General features: G+C 41.2%; 1 protein-coding gene across 1 annotated transcript in view; it reads left to right on the top strand.

Annotated features, from left to right (window-relative positions):
- EIF2AK3 (eukaryotic translation initiation factor 2 alpha kinase 3) overlaps window positions 1–21,516 on the top strand; it is a 42,508-nt gene that overhangs the window by 12,071 nt on the left and 8,921 nt on the right. The window contains exons 3-13 of the mRNA XM_042053122.1: window positions 9,695–9,889; window positions 11,533–11,663; window positions 13,366–13,600; window positions 13,855–14,017; window positions 14,899–15,036; window positions 15,531–15,653; window positions 16,204–16,424; window positions 16,755–16,867; window positions 17,903–18,025; window positions 19,251–19,400; window positions 20,421–21,189. Coding sequence (XP_041909056.1) covers window positions 9,695–9,889; window positions 11,533–11,663; window positions 13,366–13,600; window positions 13,855–14,017; window positions 14,899–15,036; window positions 15,531–15,653; window positions 16,204–16,424; window positions 16,755–16,867; window positions 17,903–18,025; window positions 19,251–19,400; window positions 20,421–21,189 — 2,361 coding nt within the window. The remainder of the gene's footprint in view (window positions 1–9,694; window positions 9,890–11,532; window positions 11,664–13,365; window positions 13,601–13,854; window positions 14,018–14,898; window positions 15,037–15,530; window positions 15,654–16,203; window positions 16,425–16,754; window positions 16,868–17,902; window positions 18,026–19,250; window positions 19,401–20,420; window positions 21,190–21,516) is intronic.

Below are 21,516 nucleotides of genomic sequence, written 5' to 3'. Positions count from 1 at the left end.
TCCATCCAGGCAGCTCGCAGTAGGGTCAGACTTTCATATCCAGAGAATAGCAGGTTGGTTCTCTGAGGCGTTTGAGTGTGTCCAAAGTTTTTTAAAGGACCGTTTAACTCAACAAAGAATAAATTTTTTTAAAAATCTATTCACATTGTAAAATTACTTTCCAGCTATGAGCAGACGTAAAGCACTGTATTGCCACTCTGTTCAAGCAGGCAGAGTGTAAATCGGTGGTCTGGTTATGGAGGTGACTAATCTGGGGAAAAAATATTTCCTTGTAGTAAACTGGTATAATTGTAGTTATCTGAAAGAGTTTTCTACTGTCCTGCAGTGACCTTTATTTTTGTGTACTACTGAGACATGTAGAACCACCAGATGCTTAGATAGTTGGAGGTGTCATTCCTGTAGAGAAAGACTGGCGCATCAGCTGATTCTCAGTTGTACAGGTTTTCTATAATAGACATAAAATTAAACTGTGCTAAATGAAATACAAGATATGGGGATTGATAACAGTAGTTTTGCTGTTGAAGGTTGGAGATGACCAGTTTAAAACTGAGAAAACTGTGTACTAAGAGATCCCGTGACAGGTTATCAGCTGCCATCTCCATTCCACTGCAGGGGAAGGAAATGTGATTCTGTGTTGCCTGTGGGTAAAGAGAGAGAGATAGATTAGTGTCTTAAATGGTCCTGGAAAAGCTCATAATGAATAAGAAGTGAGTGTCCAGAATTGTACTTCAAAGGAAGATAAATTCTAATTGCAATTGAGGCAGAGAAGGCTTATTAGGGCTTTCAAGGGGAGCAGAGCCTGTGTTTTGTAGGAAGAGAATGGATGTGACTACTCTAACTACATGGATGTGTTAGGATTCCTCGTGGCACAAGTGGTTCTTTTCAATTCTGTTGCTGGAAACACACACATGTGGGCATGAAGAGGTGACAGCCTTGGGAGACTTCACTAGGGAGAGACCTGTGTATTTCTGAGTACAGATTTTTGCTGCTTTCTTGGTGAAACGAAAATATATAATTTACAATTCTCCTGAAAATAAACTTCTAATGTTGTTTAGTGGACAAAATGCCATCAGCAAAAGACTAATTGTTTTAAAGTACCCTGATAGCTGGAAGCTGTGCTTTTCTAGGAAACGCAACCAGTTCTTTTAGTGGGAAGTGGTGAACTTGAGGACAAGGGGAATTGCTGAGGGATGCCTGAGCTGAGCTGGTATTAGTGTGATTAGTATTAGTGTATCTCATCATACCATCATCACAAGTAGGGCTGTTGCTTAGGCGAGTGGTGTTACGTATTTATCGAAACTGCACATCTTCAGTCATCTTAGTTCAGTGTCTTGTTCAATTAAAAAACCCAAAAGACTTCCTGTAGCTGCAGCTCGGTGGCTGCCTTGCTGACACTTGTAGTTAGCACCAATAAAGCCCTGAGGAAGTGCTGACAGGTGTCCTTTCACTGTGCTTTAAGGATGTTTCAGGGATGACAACTTCTGTTAGGGGGCACATGGGCAGCTATAGAACAGGATATTGCGGCTTGTATGATACCAAAGCTCTCAGCACCAGTCCTCAGGTGATGCTCTGCCTTGAACAAAGCCAGGAAAGTTTCTCAGAGTCGCTTTGTTTATGACCAGCTTTCAATCTCATGCTCACAGCCATAGCAAAATGCTCCAACTATTGGAAACGCTTTTTACCATCCCATTGTCTCTGTTTTTTAGTTCTCTTTATAGTAGAATAACAGAATGGTTTAGGTTGGGATAGACGTCTAAGATTACAGAGTCCAAGTGTTACCCCTACACTCCCAAGCCACCACTAAACCACATCCTTAAGTGGCACATCCACAAGGCTTTTACATCTGCCCAGGGATGGTGACTCCACCACTGCCCTGAGCAGCCTGTTCCAATGCCTGACCACCTTTTCAGTGAAGAAAGCTTTCCTTGTAGCCAATCTAAACGTTTCCTGATGGAGCTTGAGGCCATTCCTTGTCCTATTGTTTGCTTCTTGGGTAAAGAGATTGACTCTTCCCACCTGGTTAAAACCAGTCAGGTAGTTGTAGAGAGCAATAAGGTCTTCCCTGAGCCTCCTTTATTTCCAGGCTACATAACCCCAGCTCCCTCAGCCATTTCTTGCAGGTTTTGTCTGGACCCTACACCTCCTGGGTCGAGATAAGGGCAGGCAGAGAGCTTGTAATCTAATTGCATATGGCCCACTGCATGTTTTGTATTGGCTGTTTAGCAGTTCTGATGTTTACAGATACTAAAATGGATCACCTCTAGTACCTAGGCAAATACCAGTTTCAGATAATGTATAACTTGTAGTTGGAGTTCAGTTGCCCAATACACAAAAAAGTAATTTATTCTGCTTTAGAGCCTTTTTAAACTTCCAGCCTATATCTTTATCTGTATAAAGAAGGGCCCATTTCAAGGGTTAAGCATTTTAGACAGTTTAGCAAATCATTCCTCTAGCAGCACAGCCACTGACATCTAATTTCCGAATTTCTTCTGGACTGTGTGTTCCATAAGGAGGTAACTGTTAATCTTTGTCAGACTCGCTGCATGTTTTGTGCACTCTTTCTTTGCACCCTTGAAAGAGGAGACTGTGATTTGCTGTGTTCTGTCCTCCTCCTGTATTGGGCTCTTTTCCTATAGGAGTTGCTCTGTAACTGTAATTTTTCATGTGGACTCTGTGTCCTTATCTGCAAAAGCATCCTGTCCATGCAGGGCCAGGGGAAGAAACACAGGGTCCAGCAGAGATCAGTTGGAATCCTGGTCTCCTGAAGTGCCACGAGCTTCTGCTATTGCCCATGCATGGATGCCAGGTGCCCACCAGAGCCACTCTGTGACTCCCCTCCTCATCTGGGCAGGGCGGAGAAAATATATTGAAAAGGCTCGTGGGTCAAGATGAGGGCAGGGAGAGGCACCATCACAGGCAAAGCAAACTCAAATCAGGGAAACCAGTTTTATTACAAATCAAACCAGAGGAGGATAAGGAGAAATAAAACCAAATCTGAAGAACACCTTCCTCCCACCCCTCCCTTCCTCCTGAACTTCACCCTGATTTTCTCTCCCTCCACCCCCAGAGTGGCGTAGGGGGATGGGGAGCAGGGACTGCAGTAAGTTTATCACACATTGTCACTTCTTCCTCCTCAGGGGAGGACTCCTCTCACTCTTCCCCTGCTTCAGTGTGGGGTTCTTCCTCTACAAGTACAAATTTTGCCATGGTGGCTGATGAGCTTCTGTGTAGGGTCTGTTTCTGGAGAGGCAAGGCTTTGGATAATTTTTTTTTTCCACTAATCCACTCCCTTATGTGCTGTTAGTTTCAAGGAGCTCAGTGATGGGCTCAGTAGCAGCAGCACCAGTTTGTCTCAGAAAGCACTGCTCTTAAGTTTCAGAAGACTTGCAGTCTTATTAATAAAACTTACCATGTAAAAGAGGGGGATGGAATAATGTCAAAATAAAGTCTTTCTTAAAGCACCGTGCAGTTGGGGTTTTTTATTATTATTAAGGAGAACAGTTTTTAAAAGTCTGTTACCATGGCAGCAGAGCAGGCTGGCATCTCTGTATCTCAAAACCCCAAGTCTTGTTTGACTATGATTAAAGTAATGGTGGTATTTCAGTTTGCTTGTCTTCGGAGGAAGGGTCTGTTTGATTGCACAGCAAACAGTATTGGGTTGGGTCCTGATCTCTTTTGAAGCTGGGGTGGTCTAGTTAACACACTGCAGTTCCTCAGATTCCCTGTATGGCCCTTCAGGGGAGGGCAGAGTAGGAATAATTCTTTTAAGGGCAGACTCAAGCTGAACAAGGTACTGTGCCCCTGATGTTGGGGAGTCTAAGTCTGAAGCTGCTGTGCTGCTGTCATCTGTTGGTTTTTGACACTGTGTAAAAGACAGTTTTGTTGGGACCCTGGCACTTACACCCGATCAGATTTTAAGATCTGAAGTGTAGAATCATGAGAGAGATACCAGCTCTAGTCTTTTATTAAAAGTTGTCAGGAGGATGTTGCAGGTGTTGCTTTGAAGAGAGAGAAGAAAGGAGTTTTGAAATGAGTTGTCTAGTACTCATCCAGGCACAGGGTTATAGTATCACTTCACACACTCATACAGGCCCATGAAAGTTGAATTTATTACTTTTTTCCATGTATACTTGAAAAATGAAATAGAAACTACCAGCTTGTGGAGTATGGGGGATGGTGGAAGGAGAAGACTGTAACAAACTTGTGTCATAAGGTACTTAATGTAGGCAGGAGTCAGGGACCAGGTTTGGTCACTTGATAGATGCTGTGAACTGTTGCCGGGTGAGCCATACAGCTTGATGGTAAAAATCAGCTTGAGCTTTGAGAAACATCTCCGCTCACTGTTGCTGTGCAGACCTGGTGTGCTCTTTCAGGCTGTCACACCCCAGCTGAGATAAAACCTATTTCCATGGCTTCTCTGATGTGCCACCCTGGCACAGGCTGGCTCTCACCTCTGCAGAGGAGGAAGGCCACCTAATCCCACTTTTGTAAACAGCGCAATAAAATACTGACTTATCAATGTCCAGGTGCAGCCTTTCCCACGGTCCTGGTCTTGAAAATGGTTTGGGCATGTTCAGACAGGCACAGGAGGTGGTCAGGACAGGTATGCACTTTGTAAACAAGTGTAGTGCTGAGATCAGAAGTAATGGTTCTCACAGGAAGGAAAATTTTCTAGACAACAACCTGTCTGTTGGTATTTCCTGCCTCAGCTTCCTCATTGCCCTTGAACATGTCTCAGGTTGTTTTACTGATGTAAATCATGGACTCCCCTTTTGCAGTCAGTTTTCTTTTTCCTGGCTGGTTGAACAGCACTGTATGTTTTGAAGAATATTTTGCTCTTTTAGCAGTGCTTTAGGCAGTAGAATATCTCAACAGCCTTTGTTTTTCAAAAGACTGTACTCATGTCTGGGTCTTTGTTCTCTTAAGGAAGTGGGGATGTTGTAGGCCTTGCAGAAGTTCGAACACTCTGGTTGGCCCCTTCATCCCAGTGTGCTGCTGTTTGATTAGGGTTTGCCTGTTCGTAACAGTACACTGTCATCCTTGTAGTGCCCTGTGCTTCAGGATTTCTGCAGGTAGCTGGAGGCAAAACAGATGAATCAGCATCCTGAAATCTAAGGTGAAGAGGAGAAATAACCTCTTCTATTGGAAGGTAGTCATAAACCCGTGGATCTGTGCAGATAACCTTCCTGTATGCATAGCAAAAAAGAGTAGACAATAAATCAGTTCCAGACCAGCCCAAACTAGGGACATCTCAAAAATTGTGTGTGCATGTATCTATATATATATCTATATCACCTGAAAAATCTGTAAACATTTACAGTAGGGAGATACCTGTGTTACTGTCTGTGGGTTTGTGTTTTTAATTTGTTTGGTTTTTTTTTAATGTGGAGCATACCAGCTTGCTTTTCTCTTTCCCAGATTTCTTTGTGCAGACTCTTGTTTCTATCCTTCAGAATAAAGCTGCCATATGTGACTTTTAATATGTTGCCTAGATTAATTTTAAAGAGGCTTAAAAGACATAGTTCTCAGTGAGAAGTAGCTTTATAAGAGCGTGCTTGATGTTGGCTTTGATCCTGTTTGTTACAGTGATCCTATTGTAGGGATAATTATAGAGAGAAAAAAAACTGGTACCCTTATCATTTAAGATCATGTAGGTTGGTCTTAGTTAATTAGTAACTGGAATGAAGCTCTTGCATCTTACAGTAACAGTAAGGTTTGAAAACTACAAGCAGAAGTGTTAGAAAAACATAAAGACATAAAATCCTATTTTAAGAAAAATATTTCACTTGTGCTTGGTTATTTCCTTGGAGTTAGTAGATAGTCCAGCCCATCTGTAAACAATAATATTGACTGTTTTGGCACCAGACTTGGCTCAGATGTGTCTGCACGTGAGCAAGCTTGATTTTTGCTTTAGATGATAAAGAGTGTTAGGAACGGGATAGAATGTCACACTTGCTGTTAAACAGCTCCTGGAAGCTTTAGTACTTCAGCTTGTTTTGATCTCTGTTTACACAATTTTTCCCTTTCTTTTTCTCTTCTCTCCACCGCTATAAATCAGCGGCTTCCTGCGCCGATCAACCTGCCGTGGCACCTGCCGTACGGTGCCCTCCTTTCCAGTAAAGAGTCTAGACAGCAAATTCCCTGGAAGCGTATGCCATTCCGGATCGTTATGCCTTTTTGCTTTTTTGTGGAGGCTTTTTAGAAACTGCATTACCTCACCCGTCGGCCTGGAGATTGCGCAGCCCGCGCCGCTGATAGGGCTGCAGCACCCCGCGCAGAGCCAATGGAGAACTTGGGCTGCAAACTCTTAATGAGCAAAAGAGCAGCGGCTCGTTTAGGGCTCCATAGTTAATGTGGGGGCTTTTTTTAAGTGTTACTCCTGAAAGACGAGCCACTTAACAATTATGTGCCATATTGCTGACCAGTGAAGCCGAACAAATAGCTATTTACGTTGACAGATCAGAGGAATGTGTAAGTGCATCGTGGTAACCTACATTTTCTGTGCCAAGAGATTTGCAGCTGACTGCCTGGGTGACTCACTCCTTGGATTAGGAGATGAGGTAATGCTTTTGAGATACAGGGTGATGTCATTCCTTTACCTGAGCTGCATGCCGATGCTAGTTGCTAGTACTTTCAAGGAAAGTCCCTTTTCTGCTTCTGATGTACTAGAGAATGAGCTGCATAATTCAGACAGTTGTTGTTATTAATGACCTTCCTAAGCCTCTGGGTGAGCTGCTCTTTTGAAAACAGATGTCACCACAAGTGGCCACAAATGCCTTTTGTTACACATGTATGCGGGCACCTGCGAGGGGCACATTTGCATACCCGCCCCATTCTTCAAATACAGCTATTTTGTTAAAAGAAGACCTTCGTGGTAATCAGGTGCTGTCTCTTGTCAGCACCGTGTCATGTAGTTCACTTATAGATAGAGTCATCTTAAAATAAGGTGATTTTTTTTCCTGTTCTGTTTCTCTAGTGAAATACCTCATTTGTGATGGTTAGTAACCCAAATGTCTCACTTGCACTTAGGGTCAGTTTAACCTTATGCACTCCTACTCTGGCATTGTCCTTCACTGCAGCAGCCCTTCCTGCTGCCTGTGCTCCCTTTCCTGATGTGTTCATGGACAGCAGTTGTGTCTTTTCTCAGCTTTCCCCTCCCAATGTCGCCCAGGACGTGCTGCTCCTGTGGATGCCCTCAAGGTTGGGAGCATGGACAGGTGATCAGCAGAGCTGACCAAGTGGCATCTGTCCTCTGCAGCTTATGGGGACTGAGGTTTTAACAGTCAAGCAGGCAGTGACCCACTGTCAGGGAATTTTCAAAGCCATGACCTGATTTGATCCATATATTGGGAGTATACAGGTCTGTGTTGCTGAGTCAGCTTCATGCATCTTGGAAATTTCGGTGTGGTTCCTAGAAATGGCCAATGTGTGTGTGTTGTTTCGCTGGTGGAAAATTTCCTACTCAGGCCCTGGAGCAAGAGCTTTGGGACAGGGCAGGCACTTAAGGTGATGTGTGTCATGCTGTTCCCAGAGCTTGCAGTTGCCCACAGAGAGTCTTCCTTGCTCAGCAGCAATTCCTGGGCACTTTACACCACTGTCTCTTTTCTTCACAAACCGTGGGTGGTCTCCAACCCTTGTAGCAGAGCATCTCATACTGGCATGGGCCTTCACACTACTTGCATGTATATGGATCATGTGCAGATCCATTCAGAGGATTTGTTAATGCAAAGTAACAGCTGCACAGGTGAAAAGTTGTCATCAGAATTATTACGGGCTTCTGAAAGAATATATTACAGAAATATTCTGTGGTATTACTCCTCTGTGTTGAATGTTTTAACAAGGTACTTCCACCATGGTTACAGCTGCAACTTCGGCACTGGCATTTTGGTTTTAAAAAGTTCTTTTCCAAATCTTCCCAGCCTTTTGTTTCTCAAGACCACAAGGTTGCTCTTGAATATAAATGTTTATATAAACCTTATTTATTTGCTTTATTTGTCCACCGATCAGGTGATCTCTACAAATGACACCCCACACTGGAATATTTTTTTTGTTGTTGGTTTATTTCTCTGTGTGTGTTTATTTTTCCTCCCCAATAGGAGGCCATAATGCAACATTTGTGTATCACATGCAATGTCTTTTCCAGGATGTTTGGCCTTTATTGCCATAAGGTAAATATCTGAGAGGGAAAGAACACACCTAGTTTTGCTTTGTAAAGAGCTTCACAGCTAATCTCAGGGGTTTATTTTTATCATCTCTTCAATTACACATTGTGCTCCTGAGAGGAGTTTTTATTTTAATTGTCTGTCATCATGAGGCTTTTCAAAGCTGGAAAGCATTGGTATTGGATCCTTTAGGGATCTTAAATACCAGCATTGTTGGGTAACTCACTTGAATTTTCTGTTTGAATGAGGTCTGTCGAACAGTGTAAGAGGAGATATTAGTCATGACATGCACACATCTACAACATCTGTCTCTCCTTCCCTGTTTAGGTGAATCCCAACTTTGCTTAATGCTGTTTGCTTGACTGTGACCCAGTTAGAGGAATAAAAAGTGCCATGATGTATGGAATTTGAATCATGCAGAAGATGTGGTTTCAGATCTTCACAGTGGCTCCAGAAATAAAAACAACCAGAAACCTTCTGCATATTTTGTATTACTTTGTAATACACATCTGTGCCTTGCCTTGGAGTCTGAGCAGGAATATTTTTTTCAAAGTGGCTAATACACATGTACCAGAAGCAGTCTTTAATTCCTAATGTGTCAAGTATCCAAATTTAATGTAATTATGTTGTAGGGTACTGCCCAAATGGATAGGGGTTCTGAAAACGCACTAAAATCTCCCATGTTAATCCATATCCTCAGAAGCTAAGATTATGTGGATTACAGTTTCTCACTGTTCTTGATGGGCACAGCCACTGTGGCTCCACAGCATTAGTTATGGTCCATCATGCTGATAATGAGTTTCTTAATAAGTCCCTTAGTACTCGTTGACAATGACTCATACTTCCGAACTAGGATCTCCGTGAAAATCTCAGTGTAATGGATGAAATATTGTATCCAGTGAAAATTTTTTTTTTTTACTTGTGTGTTTAGGGAAAAGCCAGGCAATTTTTAAAGGAACAGTGTGCTTAAAGATAAGAAATTCTGAGGAGAAGTCAGATTTAACTGTCTGGAGAGGCAAAGGTGAAATGTGAGCTTTGATCTCAGTGATAATTGTTCCCTCTGCTTTACAGAAATTTGGATGTTGGATATTCTGGAATAGTCATTAATTGTGAAAACAGCCTCAGTTGTTCTTTTAAAATTCCACTATCTTGAAACTATCACAAGTAATCTGCAAAACTTTACTTTGCACTTTAACCAGTGCCTGTCTCTTTGAGAATGCTTCAACCCGCATCATATTTTCTGCAGTTTTGGATGAAACCTGTCAACTCATCGAGCTTTCAAATGTTTTGAAGAAGTGTCACACACTGAACTGTTTTTTAACTAAGAATAGTGAAATATGGATTTGATTTGAATGCCTGAAGTTTTCTGTCTTCAGTATAACTTTGAAAAATAGGACTCTGAAATACAGAACCATTAGGACACTGGAGGATAATGCACTGGACTTGCTTATACAGCATTTCTGTTTCCATTTGTGGTCTGTGTGTTTTGATAAAATTATGGTTAAATCATAGCTAACCTTCAATTATTTTAGGTGTTTGGAAATAAGATGATTATCCCTTCCTTGGATGGGGACCTCTTCCAGTGGGATCGGGATCGAGAGAGCATGGAAGCCGTTCCTTTCACGGTTGAGTCTCTTCTTGAGTCATCCTACAAATTCGGCGAGGACGTTGTCTTAGTTGGGGGAAAGTCTTTGACCACCTATGGGCTGAGCTCCTATTCAGGGAAGGTAAGAACCTGAAAAGGTGCTTTGTGTCTGTGTGTTTCGAGCAAATATGTAGCTCCTGAGGTTTAAACTGTGCTGCAGCCTCAAGTGTACAACTGCAGGGCACCAAGGGGCAGAACCTGAGCTTCTTGGGCTGCAGATGCAGTGGGCTGGAGTGGGTGGCATGGATGAGCCCCTCACTGCAATCTCCTCCTGCCTAGGAGCTCCTGCTCTATCCCTTGTGCTGGCTTTAACCCTTGTCTCACCATTTGCTTGCCCAGAAGAGCACTGTTCACTTTTTATTGGATTTGTTTTGTGCTGGGTTAGCTGTAGCAAGGGGCTGGGGAGTGTCAGAGCCAGCACAAGGAACCGGCAGGGGGTTTGTCACCAGAGCTGAGTGAGAGGATAAGAAGGATGACCCCTTTCTGTAGGAGAGGAGTTCAGCTTTATCATCTGGCTCTGCTTGAAGTAGACTTTGCAGTTCAGCTCACTGTGTATCAATTAATGCTTTAGGTGACACTTTTTTTACAACTAATTTCAGATTTTTCAGAACTAATGAGAAAAGAAAAAATTCAACATATGCAGAAGTTAAGGACTTTCAGTTGTTGTCAGTGTGTTACTATCAGAAGAAGTTCTTATATTTTAAAGTCATTTGTAAAAGTTCAGTTAAATGTCAGATAACATTGAAGTGTTTGTAGATACTTTGTGTAGTGACGAACAGACATTTACTGGTTCAGAAACGTTGTTGCATTTTAAAACAGGTTAAGAAATAGATTCAGTTAAAAACCTTTAAAGTTCCCAATGTTTGTTTTCAACAAAATCAGGGCGGGGTGTTTTTTCATTTTCGCCATACATTTTAATGCAGAACACTTCTATGGTCTGGTGTAGTCATCACTAATGATAAAGAGCAAACCAGAGTTCATTAATTCCTTTTGATTTCCTGACTGGTAGCAGAGGGCTCTGTGCACCGGTAGGCTCCTCCTCCTGCAGTGCTCAGAAGAGGAAATTTTCATTTCTGTTTTGATTCCTGGCTTATACTCACAGTAGCAAAGCTGCTTCTTAGAGGAAATAGTGCCTGACTCTTCCTTCTTAAAAGTTTGGGCAGTTTCATCTCTCTGTCATTGCCCATATAATGCAAATTCTGTTTGAGATTGGGACAGTTGGCAAGTCTGTGTGACTGTGAGAGTTCATTAAGGTTTTCTTTTCCTTTTAATAGCTGACAAGGCAAAGGGGAAAGGCTTTGTGATATTTTATATAAATCAATAGTACTTCATTTGAAGCTGATAGTTATGCTGAGGCAAATATGACATGAAAGCAGAATTATGCTGTGGGTCTTGTAGGAATGTTCTTTTGATGTCCATAGAAATAGTGGGAAAAGAGAGAGCTCAGATTTCTTTCTGTTAGAAGTACATGCAAAATATAGTCAAATGGTAGTTAAAATACCACAGCGTGTAAACTTTCTAGAATCCTTTGAAAGTTTTAGTTCTGAAAAGCCGTTATCTCTTAAACCAGGCTTTTCAACATCCCTCCAGTCAAACATCTAAAGTCACTTAGTTCCGAATTGCCTTCGAGCCAAGAGCAGGCTGTGAGGATTGTTAGCTTTGAATATTGCTGTTGATTACATTTGTTTTGAAGTTGCACACGTGAGTGTCTGCCTTGTCCGGCAGGTGAAGTACATCTGCTCAGCCGTGGGCTGCCGCCGCTGGGACGACGAGGAGACGGAGCAGGAGGAGACCCTCCTGCTGCATCGAACACAGAAAACCGTCCGAGCTGTGGGGCCACGCAGTGGCAATGAGAAGTGAGTCTGAGAACTGTTCAGGAATGGTCCCACAGAGATGGTGAGACAGAAAAGACAGAAATCAAATGACAGCCGCTTCCCTTGTCCTTGCTCACCTCAGAAGAGTTTGTCACTGCTCTAGTGCACAAGGCAAATGGCACTATAATGCTTGTTCTAGCTGTTGCTTTTGTACAAGAGGAGATAGTTCAAAAGTCTTCTTAAAACCTACTCGCTTTTAAGTTCTTTACCTACTAATGGTAACTGTCACTGGGAGAGAGGGGGTTTATACTTGATGTCTTAAGCTTTCATTTTAAGTTGATCTTTTAAATCATTCCTAAATTTATGTTGTTCATTCCATAATGTAGATGGTCTGTTCTTTCCAAGCTGTAGAAACTGATTCAATCTGTGATTTTCCTAATGCTGTCACGTTGAAGTTTTAATACATCAAGATTTTTGTAAAATTACAGACATGTATTCTACTGGAAAAAAAGCCCCAAACACACTTCATAAAATACAGACTTAAAAAGCTGGGTTCTATACATAGGTACAGTAACTGCCCAGCAACTTAATGGAGAACGAGTTATTCCCTGTTCCCCTGCTCCCTCTTCTGTTTGCAGCAGGATGTGACAGGTTGTGAATTTGTAGCCTATCAGAAAGAATCTAATGAGAACTCAGGAGATTAACAGATCAGATGTCTGAGAGGATAAATGTTGGATTCTGTGTTTCTTGGAGACAGATATTAGCCAGGAGAGGTATGTCAAAACCATAGTATTTAGTCTTGTGTACCAGAATCCTCCTGTCTTTGTGGTGAGAAACAGAGATGCTATCCTGGTGACATGGATTGGATAGGATACATCTGGGGTTTTAATCCAGAGAAAGAAACATTTTTAATAAATAGACTGAGTATATAAAATATGCCAAACTTTTACCATAAGGGTGTAAATTCTTTAAGGAGCCAGTTTGGGCTCCTGGTGGTTGCCAGACTGATAAGAAACTTTGGGTACCCAAATATATTGTTGAAGAAATATTTACCCTTTCATGCTGTCCAATACACAAACTTGCCGTGCTTTTCCTGTCTGTATCTTTGGTGGTTTACAAGAATTGAAGAGTTTTTTGCTGTGCAAGAAAGCTGTGCTGCTTACACATTTCATTATACACTTGTCTTTTATTGGTGTTAACCTATGGGACATGAGCAGTCCTGGTTTCATGAAGTACCTGTCAAGGGATCTGTGTTACGTTATATGCAGGATTAAACAAAAGAAGCATTTTCCCTTTCTCAGTTTGAAAAATCTCATGTTTCCAATTAAATCCACTTTATTAGTGAAGAGAAATATATCTTAGAATGCTGCTTCCTAAAAGCTTTGTACTTACTGCTTTCATGAGCTACCGAATGTTTTCCTATTAAGCAGACTCAACTGTAGTACTTGATGATTTTAATTTCCCTCTTCATACACTAAACCTTTAGTGCCATTGGCCCTACTTCACCAGCTTTTTTCTCAGTTCACCCGTCATGTTGGGCAACATTTCTCAGCTTGTTTGGTTTGTCTTCTGGATTAGCACTCCCCTCCTGGTACAGTTTTGTTCATTTGACAGTCTGAGAGTTTACTGTGAAAATATGAGCCAAATATAGGTAATTCACTTTAGAAATCTTCTGCACAGAGGACTTGGGACTACCTTGGAATATAAAAGTTGTTTCTGCAAAGGTTTTTTCTTTTTCTTTGAGGTGGAATTTCAGTGTTGGTCACTTTGAGCTGCGCTATGTCCCAGATATTGAAACTAGAGCCGGATACATTGAGAGCAATTTTAAATCAACTGTGAACAAAGAAGAAACAAAAATTATTTCAGATGTGGAGGAGCAGGAAGCTATGATGAAAGACACAGTGATAAAGGTCTCGGTGGCTGATTGGAAGGTGATGGCTTTTAACAGACGAGGAGGACATCTGGAATGGGAATACCAGGTAAGGAAAAAGACAGAATATTAAATACCACAAAAGCAGAAGTTTTGAAGATGTCTTTCATCTTTGGTTTCAGGCACTGTCTTTGTAAAGGAGCACACATCTGCTTGTAATTTTTAAACTAAAGTTCTGACTTTGAGCTGCTGCATCTGTTACAAAAATTTAAACAAGGAATTTAAGCACATTGTTTTCCATTTTTCTTATTTAATAGCTCGTTAATAAAACATTAATTTTCCAATTGTCTCTCTCCCCTTCAGTTTTGCACTCCAATTGCTTCTGCATGGCTACTTAAGGATGGCAAAGTAATTCCAATCAGTCTGTTTGATGACACGAGTTACACAGCAAATAATGAGGTGCTGGAAGATGAAGAAGATCTTGTGGAAGCTGCCAGAGGGGCCACAGAATCCAGTGTCTATTTGGGTGAGACACCAACTGCAGCATTTTCTGCAGTACACATTATTAATTCCTCTGTTGAGGTTGTACTAAAGCAGATCTTTTTGTACTGGTAGATTTCAAACCCATAAATCTTTTCCATTTTGGTTCTGAAATGTCCACTGCTTTATAGTTTCAGTACAGCGGAGATGACTGAAAGTCTTGAAACTGGAAAGGACAGGTTTACAGCTAACAAGGCAGTTTAATTGCCCATTAATTTGTACACTGATTGCAGTAACTTACTGTGAAGAAAATTCAGATAAGATTTTTCATGGCTTAGTTTTCATCCAGCTGTCAGAATTCATTGGATATGGTTTGTGACAATTTGAAATAGAGTGGCTCAAGGTCCTTCTCCTCAGCTGTCTGTCTCTGGGAGGCAAATGTGCTTTGGTTTTCTAAGACTAGGTTTGCCTTAGCCTTCTTCTCTAAGTCCTTACATCTTGTAACTTTCCAGTTAGTGGTTAGAGTAACAGATAGAGAATAACATCAGGAAGAAGCCAGGTTGTTCCAGCCTTCCTGGTAATGGCTGTTTTGTGCAGCATTAACCAGAGTAGGAAGCTTGGAAGAGGTCTTACCTATGCAAATCCCAAACTGCTTTGTAGCTCTTAAAAATTTCTGGCATTTTCCTGTAGCACCAGCACTCCAGCAGTAAAAATGAGATGTCCTGAACACTTGCTTTCCTAGAACAGAGGGAAGATATTACTTGAATTCATCCAGCTTACCAATCAGAGTCAGTATCTCAAGTTCTCAGAATATGAAGGAATATTTTCAGAAATGCTTTTAACCATGTATTTTGACTAAGCAGTTTTTTTCCAGGGGTGAAGAGAACCAAATCTAAAGACTAATATGCTTCCTTGTTTATTACTTAGGTATGTTCAGGGGCCAGCTGTATCTTCAATCATCAGTCAGAATTTCTGAGAAATTCCCAACCAACCCAAAGGCTCTGGAATCCAGGAACGATAATGCAATTATTCCTCTTCCCAAAATCAAATGGAAACCTTTAATCCGTAAGTAACAATTCAGAGTTTCATTGATTACCTTAGCTCAGAAAAGACAGGACATCTTTCTGATTTCCAGTATGTTTCAAACTAGTCTAATGCCTCCAGCTGTAAACTACTTCAGGAGCTCTCTCTGTGCTTTATTAAGTGTTTATTTTTTTCTAATTAAATGCTTAATGTCTGTTTTCTTTTCTGATGGATTTGACAGGGTCTTTTTTCATAATGAAATGTTGTATCTTCTCAATCAAATTTTTCAACAAAAGGAGGAAGTTTTTTGCAGTGATGTGAATATTAGTGAATTGACTTGTCAAGGGGGGGAATTGTTAAGTAACTGTTACCTTAAAGTACCTTTCTTAATGTTTCCTTCTATGAAGTTTGCTTCTCATGGTCTGATCCAAGATGCATTTTGTAAGATGATGCAATTGGAGTTCTCTTTAAATTAATATGAGAACAGAATTTTACAGACAATTGAGCTTGGAAAATTGTGTCTTTTCTATGCTTAGATTCCCCTTCCAGGACTCCAGTGTTGGTGGGCTCTGATGAGTTTGATAAGTGTCTCAGCAATGACAAGTATTCTCATGAGGAATACAGCAATGGAGCACTGTCAGTGCTGCAGTACCCATATGGTAGGTGAAGTTCCAAACTTTGAAGTGTTTCAAATAGCCAGGTTTACCCATTTATTACCTGTGAAATTCAGTAAATGACCATTTGTTTGACCTTAAATATGTGGAGTTTTCTAACATTTAATGAAATAGGAAATTATTGCCCAAACTAGAATTTCCAGATTGCAATGTAGGTACAATTATTGCCACATAATGCACAACAAAGTGCCAGGAACTGCTACTGCAGAGCTGTTGTGTGTGCTGCCATTGCCACTGAGAGTTGTTTGGAGAGGAATTGGGAATTACTTTTTTCAGAATTTACTAACAGTACTGGAGACTCAGGATGGTTATCAAAAGTTTTCCATATGGAATCTATTCTCGTTTAAAGCTAGGGAGACCTAGTTGCTGTTTGCAGCCTTGATTAACTGAATTTGCTTGTGTGCCATTTAAAGTCATGGGGTGTGGAAAAAAAAACAGCCCATGTCTGTTGAGGAGACCTATTAATGAGAAGCCAGAATTGTTTTGTAGATACCTACAAGCAAATCTGTGTTCTCTTTGTGTGTTTTATACACAGATAATGGTTATTACTTACCCTACTACAAGAGGGAGAGAAATAAACGTAGCAACCAGATCACGGTTCGATTTTTTGATGACACAAATTACAAGAACATTCGCAAAAAGGATCCTGTTCTTCTGCTTCACTGGTGGAAAGAAATTGTTGGCACCATTGTATTTTGTATCGTGGCCACAACTTTTATCGTACGCAAGCTCTTCCATCCCCACCCTTACAGCAGAGTAAGTATTTTTTTCTGAATACCAAATACAGAATATATTATTTTAGCTGTTTCTTTCAGTCTGGAGTCTGCAATGAGTAATATTAATAAGTTAATAACTAATGAGATCACAAAATCAAAAGCCTAAATTTATTGTTTAATCTGTGTGTGAAGGCTGCCAGCTGCCGCATACAATTTGCTTAACTGCTTCAGCAAGCAGATTAGACTGCTTCTGACGTGTCTGGAGATATTTATTTAATGCCAGATCTAGGGTACAAACCAGTCTCAGACACTCAAGGAGCTGATTTTGTTTATTTGTTTGTTTTGTTCTTGTTTTGGAAACCCTTGTTAGCTGCGGAAGGAGTCTGAAACACAGTGTCAGACTGATTGTAAGTATGAGCCCACTGGTGGAGACATTAAAGACAACAGCTGGAGTGATGCCAAGAACTCTGGATATGTGTCAAGGTGAGATCTGTTCAACACAACATGAACAGGGTGTTTAATCAGTGTGGCTACTAATAGTATCTGGAGATAGAAGGAGTAGGTGTTCACCTGTTCTTACCTAGGAACTCCCAGTCCTCTGACTTTGCAGGATAATCAGTAACTGGCACAAAGGACTCTGTGACCCCATTACTCACGGGTTATTGCAGTTATGATTAGTCTCAGAAATTCCAGAGAGTCAACAGACTATATGTGATCAAAAATATTGTTCTCATACTTCTTGCTGATATGCAAAATGGGAGATTGATCCTTGTAGGTCTTAATCAGTGTTTACTCCATCTGTTCCTGTGTTTATGGTGTAAGGCAGAAAAAGGCGGTTGCAGATGGAAACAGATGACATTTTATATACTCTGCAGAATAAGCAATCTATACTTGAAATAAAACCTTTATTAGTTTTACAGAGGAGTTGGTTAAGACAGAAGGCTTAATAGGGGTGTGTCATTATGCTCCAGAGTAAATGTGACCATTTCCTGTACATTTGTAACTCAATGAAAGTAAAAACTGGAGTGTTTAAAATGAGGAGGAGTAAGAAAAGCAATGATATTTAGGAACAGTGATGTTTTGGATGGGATGTTTAGAAGGACTGGTTGCAGAAACAGTTACTTGGGGTAGGGTTAAAGGCAAATCATGATTTCAAAAGTACTCAGCTATGGAAACGTGGGCTGTATCCTCCTGATCCAGTAGGCAAGCAACCTGGTATTCTGAAAAACCTCTTCAGTTGTTCAGTGCATGCAGAATGAATCCTGCTGGCCTGTGATAGACTCTGCATAAATACGTAATCAGCAACTGGCCATTTCATAGATAGGGAGCCATCTGACTGCCGCAGTGGGTGAGAGGGAAAAAGAAGAAAATCTTCAAGTCCTTCAACATGTTTTGCCTGCGCAGAACTACTTCAGTCATGGTCATAAATGGCTTTATTTTTCTATCTATACTAATTCATTTTCCCCCTCCATCCTCCGTCCCTTCTTCTATCCCTCCCTTACATCCCTCTGTTCCCAGATATCTGACAGATTTTGAACCAATTCAGTGTCTGGGTCGAGGAGGTTTTGGAGTGGTTTTTGAAGCCAGAAATAAAGTAGATGACTGCAACTATGCCATCAAAAGGATCCGACTGCCCAACAGGTGATGAATGGGTTTGCTGGGACACAGAAGTAATGAATGAATGATGGGATCCCATCCTACACGGAACCATCTGCTCCTGAACTGGTTTCCCAGATATTTCATTAGGATGAATGACATACTTTTTAATTGGGGGGCTGTCTGAGTTTTGGCACAGGGAATTTGGCATATGCAATCCCAGCAGAGGTGACCTGCTTGGCTAAAACACTTGCATAGCAGATCTTGTGAGGATGCTGCTCCGTGGGGATTCCCTTGATTTCCTTGATGAATAGAGCCTCTGCTAGCAGGACCAGTTATTGTAGTGCTGTTAATGTGCTTCTCTCCTTCCTTTCCTTGCCTTTCCTACTCCACCTCCTCTTTCTTTTCTCTCTCCTTCACCTACTTTCTTGACTCCATTTGCCCCTTTGTTTAATTTTCTGGTCCCACAACCCCTACCTTTTCTCTCAGTCATAGGTGGTCAAGCCATGCTGCTGAATTGCCCTACCCAGAGCTTGCAGCACTTCCTTTTAGTGGGAGATGGGAGACACTGCTTCTGGAAATCTCAAGTTAGAACAGCAAGAGGGAGGGGGTAAAGCTATGAAATCTAGAATTACTGTTTTTTTGAATGTGTTAAATAAGCATGACTATTTAAGATTAAAGGTTTTGTTCAGAAATTTAAGGTAGCCTAAATTCTATTTCCAAGCATATTCAAAGCCATAAATAAAACCTTCAGACTTTATTTGATCCAGTTACAGTCTTATAAAGAGAGATAAATTCCTTCAGTAGGACAGGAGGCTGCCTGCTTTCCTGTCCACAGAACAGAACTAGTCCTTATGCAATCTCCTTACCTATTGGCAATTAAAAAACAAGTACTCTGGTGTTGCTGTCTTTTGTGTCAGTGTCTTCTACATCCCTGTAGAATACTGCTGTTTAGTAATCTTTTTTTCTATCTTTGAGAACAGTTGAGAGGAAGATGAACTTTTTCTTCTTGTTTTTGCTGCCTATAATTATGTGAAAAAGGGAAGACTAAATATTGACCCATTATGAGCACATACTGCTCCTCCACACTTCTGAGATAAAGGAGTTACTCTGGGGAATTTAAGACATATTTTTGGTTTTACGTGAAAAGCAATGCTGCTGGCCTGGTGTATACTGGGCCAGCTTTGATTAAATTCCTTTGCAGAAATTTTTGTGTTGTGCTGTTGCTTTTTGTGACTGTGTTTCTTGTTCTCCTCACCCCAAACCATAGAGAGCTGGCTCGTGAAAAGGTGATGAGGGAAGTCAAGGCTTTGGCTAAGCTTGAGCATCCAGGAATTGTTCGGTATTTCAACGCATGGCTGGAAGCTCCCCCTGAGAGATGGCAGGAGAAGATGGATGAGCAGTGGTTAAAAGATGAAAGGTAACTCGTGGGGGTCTTTTTAACAATTGAATTTGAGATTGTATGTCAAGAGAGCTGGAACACTGGTAGAGGATCCAGGAAGATGGAGAGACTATGTAGGAAAGAGATGGTTGTTAACTTGGCCTGTCAAATTTTCAATTGAACAAAGTACAAATAAATCACCCTTCTGCACAGTGTCTCTCAGTTTATGTGGGCTCTCTTGTTTTAAGGTCCTTCTTTCAGCTTAGGAGACATCACGTGGTTCTTAGTTGAACTTGTGTAACTGAATCTTTCGGTGGTTAGAAAGTTGGAGCATTGCTGCTGTGATTCAGTTTCAAACTTCGGCATCTCTGCCTTCTTTGTTCCTTTCTACTGCTTTCTTCCTCTTCATTGTCTTGGGTTAGATGGACCTGATACAGTACTCCAAGGCTTCAATGAATTTATTTCAGCAGAAATGCATGAGGGATAGTCAGTGACGATTTGTGAAGCTTGATAGAAGTAGGTTAAAAATGGAAAATTAGATGAAGGAGTTAGAGAATGTGAAGAGAGAGGAAAAAGTGGGTGTATGTTGGCATTTATAGAATAAGGCCTAATACAAGGCTGTTGGGTGGTTTCATAATAACCTCTTAACATGCCTCGCAGTTTTTAGAATACAGCAACCTTTATATTTCAGGCATCAAATTAACATTTCACAGCTGTAATTCTTCCAAGGCACTTTAAATAGTCCTTGCAATGCGTGTTCCAAAGGGCTGGATTTTTTCAAACTGAAGATGAGCCTGATTGCACATTGGGAATCCAGGCAGTAGAGCTTGTTAAATATTCCTTTATCAACGCTTTTGTCTCAATGAGAAAACATCCTTGCTAAGACACAGATGCTAAATGCTGGTTATTAGTGATTCCCACACTTGGGCAGTCATTCCCTGTTGTGGTATGACACAGGTCTCAGGGGTAGCAGTTATTAAAATCTGGGTGCATTTCTAGTGAAATGATTGGAATTTACTACAATTTCTCTAGTTCTGATCTCTCAACTTTGTCTTCCAGCACTGATTGGCCACTCAGTTCTCCCAGCCCGATGGATGTCCCATCATTTAAGATCAGAACAGAGCCATTTTCAACAGAGGAACACATTGAAGTTACTGCAGCTTCATCAGAGAGGGTGAGGTCTGTGGGGATACCCTGTGGTCAGTCAGATTCATCTGGAAGTCAGTTTTCTCCTCTGGAATTTTCTGACACAGACAACAGGGATTTGCAGCATTCAGAAGATCCACTGTTAAACCTTCAGGACAGTGTCCTTACGGGCTGTGATGTAGAAGACAGTACTATCAACAGTAATGAGCTGGGACACTCCTTGGAAATTTGTTCTTCAGCTGTTCCTGTTGTACATCTGAAGGAAGGGACCTCCTCCTCTATTGTGTTTGAGGATTCTGGCTGTGGAAATGCTTCTAGTAAGGAAGATAAAGTTGATGCTTCACATAATGAGAGTCCTTCTGAGGATAAAGGGAAGAGTACAAAGGAATCTGATAACAAGAAATCTGCTTCAGGAAGTCCCCTCTCGGTTTCTCCTCCAAGGCCAACAAGTTTAAGCCTGGACCTTTCTAAAAACACTGCAGAAAAAGTCAAACCCACCTCTCCAAAGGTGTATCTGTACATCCAGATGCAGCTCTGCCGGAAAGAGAACCTGAAAGACTGGATGAGCAGAAGATGTGCCATAGAGGAGAGGGAAAGGACAGAGTGCCTGCAGATCTTTCTGCAGATTGCTGAAGCTGTTGAGTTTCTGCATAGCAAAGGATTAATGCACAGGGATCTCAAGGTTTGTATCTATAGGTTGCTGTGTGTGGGAGGAATGTGGCACTGGAGACAAAGCCTGCTAAAATAGCTGACTCCTCTCAGTAACCTAAGCACGGGTGTTAGAAAAGCTGAATTAATGTCTGTACAATAATCTGGAGGTGCAGTGCTCCAGGAAATAAACATTCATCACTTGTTATTGCAATTAAAGTCTTTCTTACAGCAAGACTTCTTGTACCTGGCACAGATCAGTGGCATTTGTTCTATGGTATTTTTAATTCATGTTCTTTGTACAGGGTTATTCAGTGCTGAGCTGTGTGACAAAGCTATTTTGGATCCTGTTCTACTATTT

Source organism: Corvus kubaryi, unplaced genomic scaffold, assembly GCF_017639235.1.
Source record: "Corvus kubaryi isolate FWS band 111438036 unplaced genomic scaffold, C.kubaryi_AGA036_p1.0 split1-131, whole genome shotgun sequence".
In the NCBI taxonomy this organism is placed as follows: Eukaryota; Metazoa; Chordata; class Aves; order Passeriformes; family Corvidae; genus Corvus; species Corvus kubaryi.
This window is presented reverse-complemented; position numbering and strand designations above follow the sequence as displayed.